Source organism: Protopterus annectens, chromosome 3.part0, assembly GCF_019279795.1.
Source record: "Protopterus annectens isolate FY-2018-M chromosome 3.part0, PAN1.0, whole genome shotgun sequence".
Classification (NCBI taxonomy): Eukaryota; Metazoa; Chordata; order Ceratodontiformes; family Protopteridae; genus Protopterus; species Protopterus annectens.
The window spans coordinates 1,952,619,932-1,952,633,430 of NC_056731.1; the positions used below are offsets into that span (position 1 = coordinate 1,952,619,932).

The window sequence follows — 13,499 nt, forward strand, 5'->3', positions numbered from 1 at the left end:
TAGAGGAAAAACTAAAAACGGAACACTCAGCAGCATGGGACTTGGGAAGCAACAGATTCAGCTAATGGCCTGCTGAAATGAAAATAAAAAAAGGAAATAAAAAATCGCCCGAAACGTAAACACCAGACTCACAAACACATACATTCACTCGCAGTCACTTGAAGCATTCACACACATGCAGTTAAAGTAAACACTTACCCGCACTTCATCACACCATCTAACAAAAAAAGCAGGGAAAAAACGACATCACCCATGATACTGTGTGAAGGCAGCATGAGAGAGAATAATGGGCAGCCAAACAAATATGAAACTGGGAAATAAAACTTAGCAGAAATGTAAACAGCAGACTCAGCTATGACAAACACATACAGTCACTCGAAGCATTCACACACACATGCACACTACTCCATTTAAACTAAGCACTTACCGCACTTCAGCACACACAGACATTTAAATAGCAGATAAAAATGGTAGCAGTAGTACATCGACCAGTACACCCAAAAGGAACACAGCAACAGTAACAAGTTAAAAGCTATTAATTCTACTAAAACCAGGCAGCAGTACAATGAAGCACAATCAACCACTGAAGCACGCGGCACCCTCAAAAACATGACCACACACTAATAAAAGCATAGACGCGAATAATACATGGCTACCTCTAAAGGCAAACATGGGCTACCTGTAGCATTCTTGATTAGGAAGACTTACCTTGGTAAAAAAGTGAAACAATGTCCGAGAAGATGCAGGCAATCCAATGCGTTGAAGTCCATCACTAAAATGCAGTCGTCACGACACACTGAGAAAGAAAGGGAGTTCCAAATTGCACCTATTCATTTTTATTAGGCTAATGGAATGGGCTGAACACGACAGCTCTGACATCACTAAATGGGAGGTTCACTGCCTAGTTTTATGGAGCATGCAAATATGGGAGTGCTGACGTCAGTCTGTGGGAGGAAACTTCCCAGTAACTACTGCAGAAGTATAGTAGTCCTTAAGTCAGCACTGAAGAGCCAGCTACAAATTTTTTTTACGGCGCGAAAATTCAGACTGAAAGAGGAAGTAAAATAGTACGGAAAGCCAGGGTGCCTAGGAGGTAAAGCAGTAGTATGTTTTTTTTTTTAAAAGCTGCATTGAGGATTTCATTAGGCAGGATCAAGTAAGAGGGAGTACGAGAGACAGCAGGTTGAGCAATCTGCTGTAATAACCCATTGTTCTCCTTTAATGCAAAAAATACATTTCATTTAATATACTGGCAAACAGGCATTTGCTGTGATGTCATTCCTATTTACAGAACATATGGCAAAGCTTTAATATCTTGATTGTACTATCACAAAAATAAACTAGATCACTTGGGAAGAACAGATAGTTTCATTCAACAAAAATATACAAATTTCACTAAGGAAGAAAAATAACTGATCACATAGCATGTATACATAACATGGTCAATACATAATTTGTTGCATCCCGACATTACTAGAGACAGACTTTGTTTACTAGTATGGTCTACACTAATATATATATATATATAAAAAAAAAAGAAATAAAGAACCTTACCCTTTGATCTGCTTTCATTTTTGCATTGTAGAAGGCGACAGCATCTGGGTTCTCCATTAACAGTTCTTGCTGCAGCCGATCTAGCCTTTCTTGATCATCTTCCTCCTGTAAGTATTACAACATAGTACATTTAATACTTGGAAAATTAAACAAGTGAGAAGCAGTTTAGACAAAGATGAAGGGTGGATTCATGAATGCCTACACAAAGTGTACACGATCTGTATTCAAGAACATCCTTATCACATTTTTTGTGCTCCCTACTCACTGAGAAATATTATGCTAAGTGCAGACATAGTCTACACATTGCTGTAACCTTTATGAATTCCCCTCAAACGTTAAGGTTGCAAGAAAATCAGTAAAAAACTAAACTTAGGAGGAGGAAGCTGGGAGTTATGCTCTCATTGTCTATTCACTTAGAATGGTGTACACTTCATAGGTTCATAGGTGTGTACTAGGCTAATGGCCCTGGAGCCTTTACAAGCCTAGGCCATAGGATTACCCTGGCATTGTGCCACCCAACCTTAGTTCCCAGTGCCTCTGTCAATTAGTGCAGGTGCTAATGAATCTGGCCTGAAGTGCTTCCTAGAAGGTTTGTCACCTTTAAAAAAAGGACATATGCAGGAGCATTTATTCAAGACAAGCACGGCTGTCACCTTTGGCATTGGGCTGATAACCACCTATAAAAGACATCATATACACAGAAATTTGGACAGGAGAGGCACATTTCTTACATTCACCCTGGGAGCCAATCTACCTAGAAATGGCCTTGGATACATAAACTCATCTATTACCACACTGCTGATCTTTATCAACTGTCAAGAAGTAAGAGGGAATGTGCACAACAGAGCAAAACTCCCTCATTAGTCTAAACAAGTGAATCAGGGTACTAGTCAAGTCTCGGAAAGTAGACTTTGAAGTAAAAATAGTCTCTAAAGCTAAGGATAACCAAAGGCATTTTTCATTTATGTCTGCAATCTTAAAGGGAACACACAACAATGTGTGGAATTAGTTGTAGATGGCATCACTTATACTCATCCAAAAGATATAGCAAATCTGCTGGCTGACAAATTCAGCCCAAATTTCACCTTCCCATTACCCCCAGCTGTCCCCCCAAAATACTATCCACCACCCCACTGCCACTTATCACTAAAGCAAATTCTGTAAAGCTAAAAACACAGCTTCAGTGGGACCTGACAATATACCAGGTTGCCTTTTAAACAACTGGAATCAGGACTTGTTAAGCCCATTAGGATCTCTGTTTAACCACAGCCTCTGGACTTGCTTTGTCCTGACAGAGTGGAGGACTGCAACAGTCAGCCCCCCTGCATAAAGGGGGACCATCTACTGACCTGGGAAATCACAGATCCATAAGTTTGACAAGTCTTATATGTAAGACCATGGAAAAAATGATCATGGACATGATAAATAGTGACATAAGAAATCTCCAAACACTACACCTGACCCGAATCAGCTTTGTCAAGTCCAGATCGTGCCTACTGAATCTGGTGGATTTCTTTTGGAAAGTCAATAAGGTCATGAATGAGGGTAAAACAGTACATACTGCTTACCTCAATATAGCCAAGACAGTTGACACAACTGGCCACTTAGATATTATAAATAAACTCATAAACCTGGGCATAAATCCCTACCATCACCAGATGGATAGCCAACTGGCTCACAGACAGGACACGTGGTTAAAGTGGCTGAATCCAGATCCAGCAAGAGGCCAGTTACTAGTGGTGTGCCAAAGGGTTCAGTACCGTGGGCACTCCTGTTTAGAATATAATTCTCTGAAGTCAGGGCTAATGTGGGAGTCCTCTGGATGACAAAGTTTGCCGATGACTGCAAGCTGGGGCTAGTCTTTGAATCCCCCAATGATGTAGACATCCTTCAGGTGGGTCTAGGTCAGACAAATGATTGGTGCCAGAACCATGGCCTTAAACTAAATGTGAAAAAATGCATTATAATACCCTTTGGTAAGTGAAATACACATGCAAATTACAACATCAATAGCACACCTGTAAGAGGAGACTCAGCAGTGGGAGATCTAGGTACACAGATAGATAGTAGCCTGAACTTTGACCGCTATATGTTCACAGTAGTGAGGAAGTACTTCTATGTGGCATCCAGATCCAAGGAAATTATAGTCCTGCTGCACTCAGCCCTCATTAGACCAATAATGAGTACAATGCACCATTTCTCATGTACATAACTAGGCACTTACAGCAGCTGGAGTGACATCAGAGGTTCTTCACAAATAAAATAAAGGGTGTAAGCAAAAAGTCCTATACAGATAAAATAAAAGCTTTATCCCTTTACTCTGTCTCTTACTGACTATTAAGTGGTGACCTATGCCTGATCTACAAGGCACTCACAAATCCAGCCATGACAGCTACACATCTGCAAGTCAAACAGCATGAGGGTCACCTGATCTAGGGATCTAAACTTAGTCAAAGACTCAAACAAAACATTCTGGAGAGACAGATATGTCTCAGAGATTGCCCCTTCTTTGGAATAGGCTTCCTATTCACTTTACACAGAGCCCTTCCCTGGCCCTCTTCAAATGAAATTTGGAACAATGGATGGGGACAGCAAATTCACACCTTGGTAGCGCCTTTGCCCTTTATGGACAGGGGCAATTTGTAAGGTACCCAAGGAATAGACACAAACCCATGCCATCTTCTTGTCCCTAGTGGCCATATATTGGGTAAAATTGGGTTATATTGGCTAGGCTTGTAAGGGCTTTTAAGCCGTTATCCTAGTAATCTCGTATGAACCTATGAAAACAGCTGCAGAGTCATCTCCAACTACATGCAATCCACATTTAACAAGCAAGTATCTCATTAAGCAGAATGATCAGAAGAGCCTACTTTGCTCAACCTTAGATGTACTGTTATAATTGAAAAACAGTGAAGCAATGTGAATAATTTTGCAGAATGAGAAATATACATTTTTAAATTAATAATTATTTCAGTCAAGTAGTCCTTATGGCAATATGCTTGCCAGCAACAGGCAGTGCCGCAGATTACTTTTGGAGCTGTACATTTTGTAAGTTAATTTCTGTACTATTTTAATATTTCTTTATCAGCTGTCCTCCCAGCCAGGCACTGCCAATACCTTCTTAGTGACCTGCACATTCAGTAGTTCTACACTAAATTCAAGATTGCATTAAAACCTTGGAAAATCACTCTGCACTGTATTAGAGTTGATATGGTACATCTGCTGAATGACAACATAAAGATCACAGTTTTAGACTAAGAAGGATATTTTCTGTTTGTATGTGTGTGTGTGTCTGTGTGAGAGAGAGAATATTAAGGGGACAAGGTTTTCAACAAGACTTGCTGCCCATTGTGGAGAGGAGGATCCCCCAACCCTGCCGCAAGTAATGGGATACTCATCAGTAAAGTTATCCCAACTTGCTTGTATTGACAGCATTGCATGATAGATATGAGGGTTGCAGCTGTGAGTAGGACATAAGAAAAATATCCCAAACTGCCCATAGATGACAGATGAGACATTGCCTCAGCTTGATTCTCTCTCTCTCTCCCAAGTCAGTCATATGACTACAGCCAGATGATAGTAACTCTCACAAATATTTGAGCACCAGTGGTACAAAATCCCTGATGGGCTCCTGGTTATTGGCTAGGCACCAACGAAAAAATCTCTTCCACTTGCCAAATTAGGATTTTCTAGTAGCAGGTTTTCTTGCCCCCTTCAGTACGCACTGCATGTCCTCAAGATATAAGAGGCTAAACGCTATCAGAACTGAAACATCCATGCAACAAGTTGAAATTGATTAAGACTGGGGTGTATCAAACTTTCCCTGTCTTATGTGAGTAGCTCCAGGTGGGGAACCTTGTGGAAATTTCCTATGGGCACTTCCATAATAAGGGAGAACCAATATTGCCTGGGACAAAGGGCAGTCATTACAATGATTTATAGTAAGTCCTTCTGAATCATCAGAATTACCCTGGATATTAGTGGAAAGGGTAGAAAAGCGTAAATGAACATTCCTGTCCATGGGAATGAAAATGTATCTGTTTCCCAGGCTTGTCTGCAAGGATACCTGGTGCAGCATTTGTTAAGTTGTTTTTTTTTTAAAAGAGGTTAACAGATCTAGTTGAGGTGTTCCCCACAACTGAAGGTGATGAAGAGATTTCAAGGCATGGATCACATCTCCTTTATATTGATATGTTTTGGTCAGTCTAAATGACTCCATAGGTCTTGTACCTTCACCACTATATTAACTACTTCTCAAGAAAAATTTAAAGTTTCTGTGGTGAGAGATTGGTTTGGAATCTGAGGTGAGAAGGGGAAACACGAGTTCAGCTGAATTTGTTGTCTACACCAATGCAGTTGTCTGTTTAGAAAAGCCCCAAAGTGGGATTTGATGATGTTCATCATACTGATCAGTGTTGCGGTAGCCTTAGCTTTATAGATTATATCTTGTCAAGGACAGAACAGCTGGACAGCTTCTAAAGCTTCAGAGCACATCCACTATCTCAAACTGTCAGACAGTTCAAGCTGAGCAGACTAAAAGACAAGTTTGGGTGCCAAGCTCTTCAGATCTATACTGATGTTAAAGAGTACACTCCTCTGAGGATTTTGAGGATCGATGGTTAGCTTGTGCTATTCCTTTGCTCTTGGCCATTGAACAATCTGTTGGTCTCATGGTCAGTCCTTCCAGCCACAAAAAGAAAAAGTTAAGCAAACAATCTTTGCCATCATAGCAGGCTAGCAATTTGCCTTAGTCACAGATGGGGGACTCTGCTCTGGCCATTTTTTTGTACCTCAGACCACTCATCTTGGCACCTAAAGCTATTATGGACCGGGGGTTAGCCACATCCTCTGCGGTTATTGGGGTCCACTCAGTAGGCAAGGGAGAGCCAATCTTGTTGGTCCTTGGAGAGGATGAATCAGGGAAGGCTTCCCTGTTTTGTTAGAATGTTGTGCCCATCCCTGGGGAAGCTGCTGCTGCCATTAATATAACTGCTGCTCCCATTTTTCCTGTCAAAAAGAAACATAAAACCAAACATTTATTTACTTCTTCTAAGAATGTCCTTAGACAGGAATAGTTTACTGTGTTTGGCTCAGGGTTTACTTCAGGCTATTGATCCTTCTTGTAAAGTAGTTTCTGGTAAAGGTAAATAGGAATATCTCCTTTCCTGACAAGATACAAGATTCTGAATCTGGACAGGAGGATGAAAAGACAGATACAGGGTTTTCCTCTCAGATTTCGGATTCAGATTCAGAAGAGTACTCACTTTATGGCTCTCACTGTGAGGAGTTCTCTTTCTCTAAAACTGTTTATTGACTATGCCAGTGTTTTCAGTGGAAGAACACTGAGGTTTTTCAGTCCCTAAGAAAACACTTTGAGCTGTTCGCTGCAGCTAATTCTGAAAAATAGTATGAAATTAAATTACATAATTTAGACCAGTGATTCCAAAATTATGGTCTGCGGACCCCTAGGGGTCCGCGGAGTTCCACTTTATTATTCTGCAGAGTGACTGTTAAAAATAAAAAAAAGAAAAACACAAATACACTTCTCTTCTGTGTCTTCTGCATTTGCTGCTAACCAGCTGTTTTCCCTGTGTTTGTAAACAGGGTAGTAATAACATAGGTTCATAGGTTGGTACTAGGCCATCAGCCCTAGGGCCTATACAAGCCTAGCCATAACAATTCCCTGGCTATAACCATTAACTTTCGCATTTGCGGCTGACACAGAACAAGTGATTGCTTGCCCTATAGTGCCATAGCAGCTATGTTGTCTATCTGGCAGTTGGAACTTGGAGGGAAAGTTCAACAAAGTGTTACTTTCCCTCCAGTCAGTTATCGTAGTTGTGTGATGCTGGTTGGATTCCTTCTGCAGAGCTGATTGAGGCAAGACTTTTTAAGGTATTTTTTTTTATTTTCTTTCTTTTTTTTTTTTTTTGTTAGGCTGCTTCATATCCCTCACAGTTTTGGTGTACCTTTCATAAAACTGAGTTTTTCCTGGCAAATCCCTGACGAGTTATTGAGCACTGAAGCCAGAAAACAGTTTGTAAAATGCATAGCAATGCAAAACCTATCAACTTTGTCAGTCTGTAAGAACAATATTTAAAAGGTGTTATTCTATTTTGGACTATGTTTTCTACATGGTCTTGTATGTGTGCATGTTTCTCATAAAATTGTGCTTTTTCTGGCAAATCTCTGGCAAGTCATTCAGCACGGAAGTAAGAAAATAATGGCAGACATTTCAGTTTAGAGTTCATATCCTTCAGAAAAATTATAGTAATGCAAAACTTGTTTTTCTATCAACTTTGTAAGTCTGTAAGAGCAATGTAAAAGTGAAAAAGCAACAAACCAAAGACCAGGAAGGAACCAGACCACAAAACATATAAGCTTTCATTGGTTTAATAAAACACCACGAACTTCATCAGAATGATGAAGTTCGTGGTGTTTTATTAAACGAACGAAAGCTTATAAGTTTTGTGGTCTGGTTCCTTCCTGGTCTTTGGTTTTCTGTAAGAGCAATATTTAACAGGTGTTCCTATATTTGGGACTATGTTCCCCCATTATTTGTGGCTTTGTCCAGAGCACATGGTCTTGTGTGTGTGCATGTCTGTGTTAAGAGGGAGAGAGGTGCATGTGTGTGTAAGAAGGAGACAAGTGTATGTGTGAGTTAAGAGGTCTGTAGTGTACCCCTCAACTATACAGGTTTTCGCAGAATGTTCAAATTTTTGCCTCATCATTTTTTTTTCTGTTTCTCATAAAATTGTGCTTTTTCTGGTAAATCCCTGGCAAGTCGTTGAGCACTGATGTCAGAAAATAATGGCAGACATTTCAGCTTTAGAGTTCATATCCTTCAGAAAATTCATAGTAATGCAAAACTTGTTTTTCTGTCAACTTTTTAAGTCTGTAAGAGCAATATTTAACAGGTTGTTGAAAAAACAAAAATATTTAACAGGTATTCCTATATTTGGGACTGTGTTCCCCCATTATTTGTAGCTTTGTCCAGAGCACATGGTCTTGTGTGTGTGTGTGTGTGTGTGTGTGTGTGTGTGTGTGTGTGTGTGTGTGTGTGTGTGTGTGTGTGCGTGTGTGTGTGTGTAAGAGGTAGAAAGTATAAAACTTAACTGTTCAGAGTTTTGCAGAATGTCCTTATTTTTGCCCCATGTTTTCGTCTGTTCCTCAGAAAAGGACTGAAGTTGCTAATAATGACACATTTCAGTTTGACTTCATATCCTTTTGAATAAGATTACAGAAGTGCATACTAACAGAAATCCTGTTATTCTACCAATTTTCTAAGTTCATAAGAACAATACTTATAATCTATCCCTATTTATTGTAGGTTTTGTTCAGATTTCTTCAGATTCAGGTGTATGTGTTAGACAGTGAAAAGCCCTACTTGGGGTTAGCAGGTGGTTAGTAGTTTGCTTAGGCTCAAAACCAGTACTTTAGCTACAGGAAATAGCCTGTATCCCCTCTACCCCAGCTACGAAGCTGCATTTTTCAATTAACCGAGTTTCATGTGCATTTTTCAAGGAATTTAGTTTCAAATTAATTTTCAAAGAATTGTTAACTTCAAGGGAAGACAAGTTTACTGCTGCTCATACTAAGTCTGTTTACAATGTGCAGCTCTTTTGTTTAGCTAGCTGCTAGCTAGCAAATGGTATCATCATTGTGGTACAGAATTTTAAAGCAGTGTTACTAGCACAACAGGTAGCATATTTGCATTCTGATGCGGAAGACTATGGGTTCTACTCCCACACCATGTAGACAGATTGCTGATACTGTGTTGTTTTAAGGGGGTGGGATGCTGCAGTCCCTAATATGTCCTCCTTTGGATGAGATGTCTGGTAACTTTCAACCTGTTTTCAGTTTGTCATCCATGCGATATTACCAGCTTACCATTTTTTACTGTAACATAGTAGGCAATTTATTCTTCAAGGACAGCAGGCACTGAATTTGTAGATGAAACACTGAAATATACAGTTGTTTGCTATCAGCAAACTTTTAATTAGTTACAGATTTGTTTAAGGTGAAATTATTCAGTTGGCGTTTACTTCTGCAGAGATTGTGCATATTGACTGATACCGGTGGATTGTAATGACAGAAGCTTGAGTGGTGTTTTATGGTTGACATGTTGTTACTGGTTCATATGGTTTGTTTAATTGCTTACTGGAGAAATGTTCCAAAGTAGCCCTATGATTCAAAAACAGCCCAAAGGTAAACTTCATAGACCACTGGCCAGATGCAGTTTCTTTGAATGTGGGTTTCAATGCTGTTTCAGTGACTGAGTTTGAAAGTCACATAATTTGTAATGTTAAGTCTGTTTTCATTTTGAGACTGTTTTTGTTTCTTTAGCAAGTGTTTATCAGTGTTTGTACTATAAAATTTGAAGTAAAAGTTTTACATGAAATCCAAATAGCTGTAGTCACTGTAGAAGTAAAGCAGTAAACAATATGCACACAGAGTTTTGAACAATGTTTATGGCAACTGGAGAGAAATAGCCAAGTAATAGGACACTGCAATGGCTGCATGGGGGGGGGGGGTGACTGGGGAGGTTTTAATTCATAACTAAGCTTAAACATGTGATTTTACAATTAGGTTCAGAGGAGGTATGCTAGCAATTGATGTTTCTTATTTTTATTGTCCTGTAGAAATTTACTTTCATAATACCTAGAACTCTTGGTATAGCTTTCAGTACAGCCCAGGTGATTGGAGTTCAGTTATTGGCCATGGTGCCTGATTATGTGTTTTCAACATAACTTAGCAATATTCTCAGAAATAATGACATTTAATAATATTTGGAAGTGCCTTAATACACTACTACTCATTCTAGAAATTAACTCAAGTGCATGTTTAGCTCATCAGACAGTTTTAGAAGCTGGAGTCTGTTTAAATTGTAATCCTTTACAAATAAAACTAATCTTTGCAATTCAAATATTGCTTTAATATACATTTTTTGTTAATATTAACAGAATCCAAAATATAGAGGTCCGTGAAAATATTTCCTTTATCAAAAGGGGTCCTCCAGCTTGCAAAGTTTCGGAACTGCTGATTTAGACCATAAAGATTGTATCTTACGGTTCTGATTGCAGCCAGAGATGATATGTCTGTGCCAAAGAATGGTTTATTAGCTCCCTTAGGAAGAGTGGAACTGTTTTATTGTTTTATGACTTCCAGAAGCTGCAAAAGATCTTAGCTAAGTTCTATGTGTGTGTATTATAGACACATATGTGGGAGATTCTGGGTCAGTTGTTAGGAAAGGTGGGTAGTATGGGAACCAGAAATCAGATGACCAGATGTATGTGATGTCATTCTGTAATCCAGAGCAAAAATGATGTTTTAATACTAGATGAGACTGAAGTCTCAGAGCAGTCTGTTTTTGAAACCTGACAAAGAAGGACACCTCACCTACTTCATCTTGCCTTGCTCTAGTAAGTGACCAGGGAATAGTTATTCTTTAAATCAGTCAGGAAAATATAGTGAGATTAGTTAAGTACTATTTTTCTGTATCTGTAAGAATCTATTCATCTATTTTATTTTAATGTTTCCTGTGATCGAAACTCCACTGTTTATTGTAAATAGATATTTAGTATTTTCATGTTCTTTTATTATTTATTATTAAATATATTTGAACTTTTCATTGGGGCTGGTCCTTTGGAGAATATTTTAACCTTTGAGAGTACTCATATCTATTTGGTGACTCTGTGGCCACTCCTGAAAGCCTTACTGCATTGGTCAAACACTATCATTTGTATTAATATTAATTTCACTCAGTATAATTGGGTACCCTTGTAACAGCCTTAGAATAGCTGGCTTTGGAGTGTCTGGTGCCAGTGTAACTACCTTATAGTCTGGGCACAAGGGGGCATAGCTAGTAAATCTGTGCCTGCCTTTCCCAGGTTTGTGTGTCTGTGTGAAAATGAAATCAAAAAGAGTGTTTGAGTTGGCTGCTTGGAGCAGGGACACAAAGCACTGGATTCACAGAAAGGGTGCTGGAGGACTTGGCTTGGACAATCAGCTGAGGACTGTACCAGTGGGGAGTCTTACTGGAGACCTGGAGAGAGACACAGAACCCAGACCCCAGACTGAATCTGTTCCCTGTGTGCTGTTAAGGGAAATTGTGCTTGATGCAGTGAGCTACATTTGGAAATACTGTGTATATCTATTTTTGTTCCAAGTGAATGTCCCTCTCCAGTGTCAGTGGTGAGGATTCAAGCTCCTTGATTACTGGCCCAGAGAGGGGATGTCACACAGCAGCTATAGCTTTAGTTAATCTTTCTGATGCTAAATTCTTAGTCAATTCCAATCCTACTTCTTCTAGTAAGGATGGGAAGATTATTGATAAGTATAGGGAAAAAGTGTATGCTTCTGCAACTTTGAGTGTCAGAATTTTGACTTGTCAGGCTCATATGCTGACATTTGTCCTGACTAATTGTGAAAGTATAAGGAATGTTTTGTCTACAGTTTCGTCTTGTAAGGAAAGTCTGTTTGAAATAATTTATTCTATTGATAAAGTCACTACTCATTGTATACAGTGTGTCTATGACTCTGTTGATAATTCCTCAAGGGTTATAGTCACTGGTACTGCTTTGAGGAGGTTTGCATGTCCGTGTTCTCAGAACCTCCCAGATGATGTTAAAAATGAGATTTTAGATTCTCCTTTGGATAGAGATTTAGTTGTTTTTTTTAAACAAGAAACATCTTCATTAAATCATCAGGTATGGCATAGGCAATCATACATTTATATAAGTGAAAACAAACCATATTGATAATTTTAATTGCAAACATTATATATCACTTATCATTTATCCAGTTGTCAGTCTAACGTTACATACTTCATTCAAATCCTGCCCTCTTTTAAACCTCATTCCTCCTCTGCATGTATTGTTCCCACAATTCCCATTTTCCTATGTAGTTTGCTCCTAACCTTTTCTAAAGATCCCAATTCCAGTTGTTTTATCTCTGTTACTAAATTTGCTACTTCTAATAAAGCTGGTTTAGTCTTTGACTTCCACTTTATAGTAACTGTTTTTTGGCAGCCACCATAATTAGACTCCGCAAGGCCTTTATATCTAGGCAATTCTGAATCTGTATCATAGCTCAAAAAATTATTTCCTTAGTTTCACCAATTTGCTCACCCATTACCTCTGACAAAGCAGTCTGCAGGGAATCTGTAAAGTCTGCTGACTCATTACACTCCCAGAAAATATGTTCTCAATTATCTCTTTCTTCCCCATCACACCTCCAACATTTGCTGTCTACCTGAGGAAATATTCTCTGGAGTCTACTTGGGGAAAAATACCTATGTGAACACTTTCAAGCAAGGATCCTAAATCTTCTAGATTTTGTTGCGTATTTGGGAGACGTACATATACCCTCCCATTGTTTCTTTGTGAATTGCTTATCCAATCTCTCTACCCTATCTTTTCTAACCTCCTCTGACTGATTCTTATAGTTATCATCCAATATTCTGTATGCACTACTAATTATTCCTTTTTTAACAGTAGCTTCTGTTCTAGATTCTACTAAAACTCTACCAGTGCTGGTCTTTCACTTAAGATCCTATCTTTTTCTGTTTGTCTAAACTCTGATATCAGTTCTTGATAGGGAAGGACATCTCTAGACTGCAGTTCAAATAAATTATTGGCCTCTTCCCATTCTATTACATTTCCCTCTCTAATTATTTGCTCTGAATATCTTGGCTCTTTTACCAGTTTTCTCCAATAAATTCCAGCCCCCTTGGCTATTGTCTGTATCCCTAATTGCAGTCATACCTATCAGCATAATTTCATTTCTACATTCCAGTGATGGCTTGGTTCACAGAATACTTTCTTTCTTCTTACTTTATGAATATAATATTCTGCATAGTTATTCTCCTTAAGGATCTGCAACCAAAATCTCAGTCTCTCCTCCTTTCTTGAGCTTCCCCCTGTTTCATCCACTTTGAATTATAG

At 38.9% G+C, this 13,499-nt stretch overlaps 1 protein-coding gene across 1 annotated transcript in view; it reads right to left on the minus strand.

Annotated features, from left to right (window-relative positions):
• The window catches only part of KIF9 (kinesin family member 9), a 1,986,094-nt gene that overhangs the window by 58,712 nt on the left and 1,913,883 nt on the right, over positions 1-13,499 (minus strand). The window contains exon 19 of the mRNA XM_044066028.1: positions 1,555-1,659. Coding sequence (XP_043921963.1) covers positions 1,555-1,659 — 105 coding nt within the window. The remainder of the gene's footprint in view (positions 1-1,554; positions 1,660-13,499) is intronic.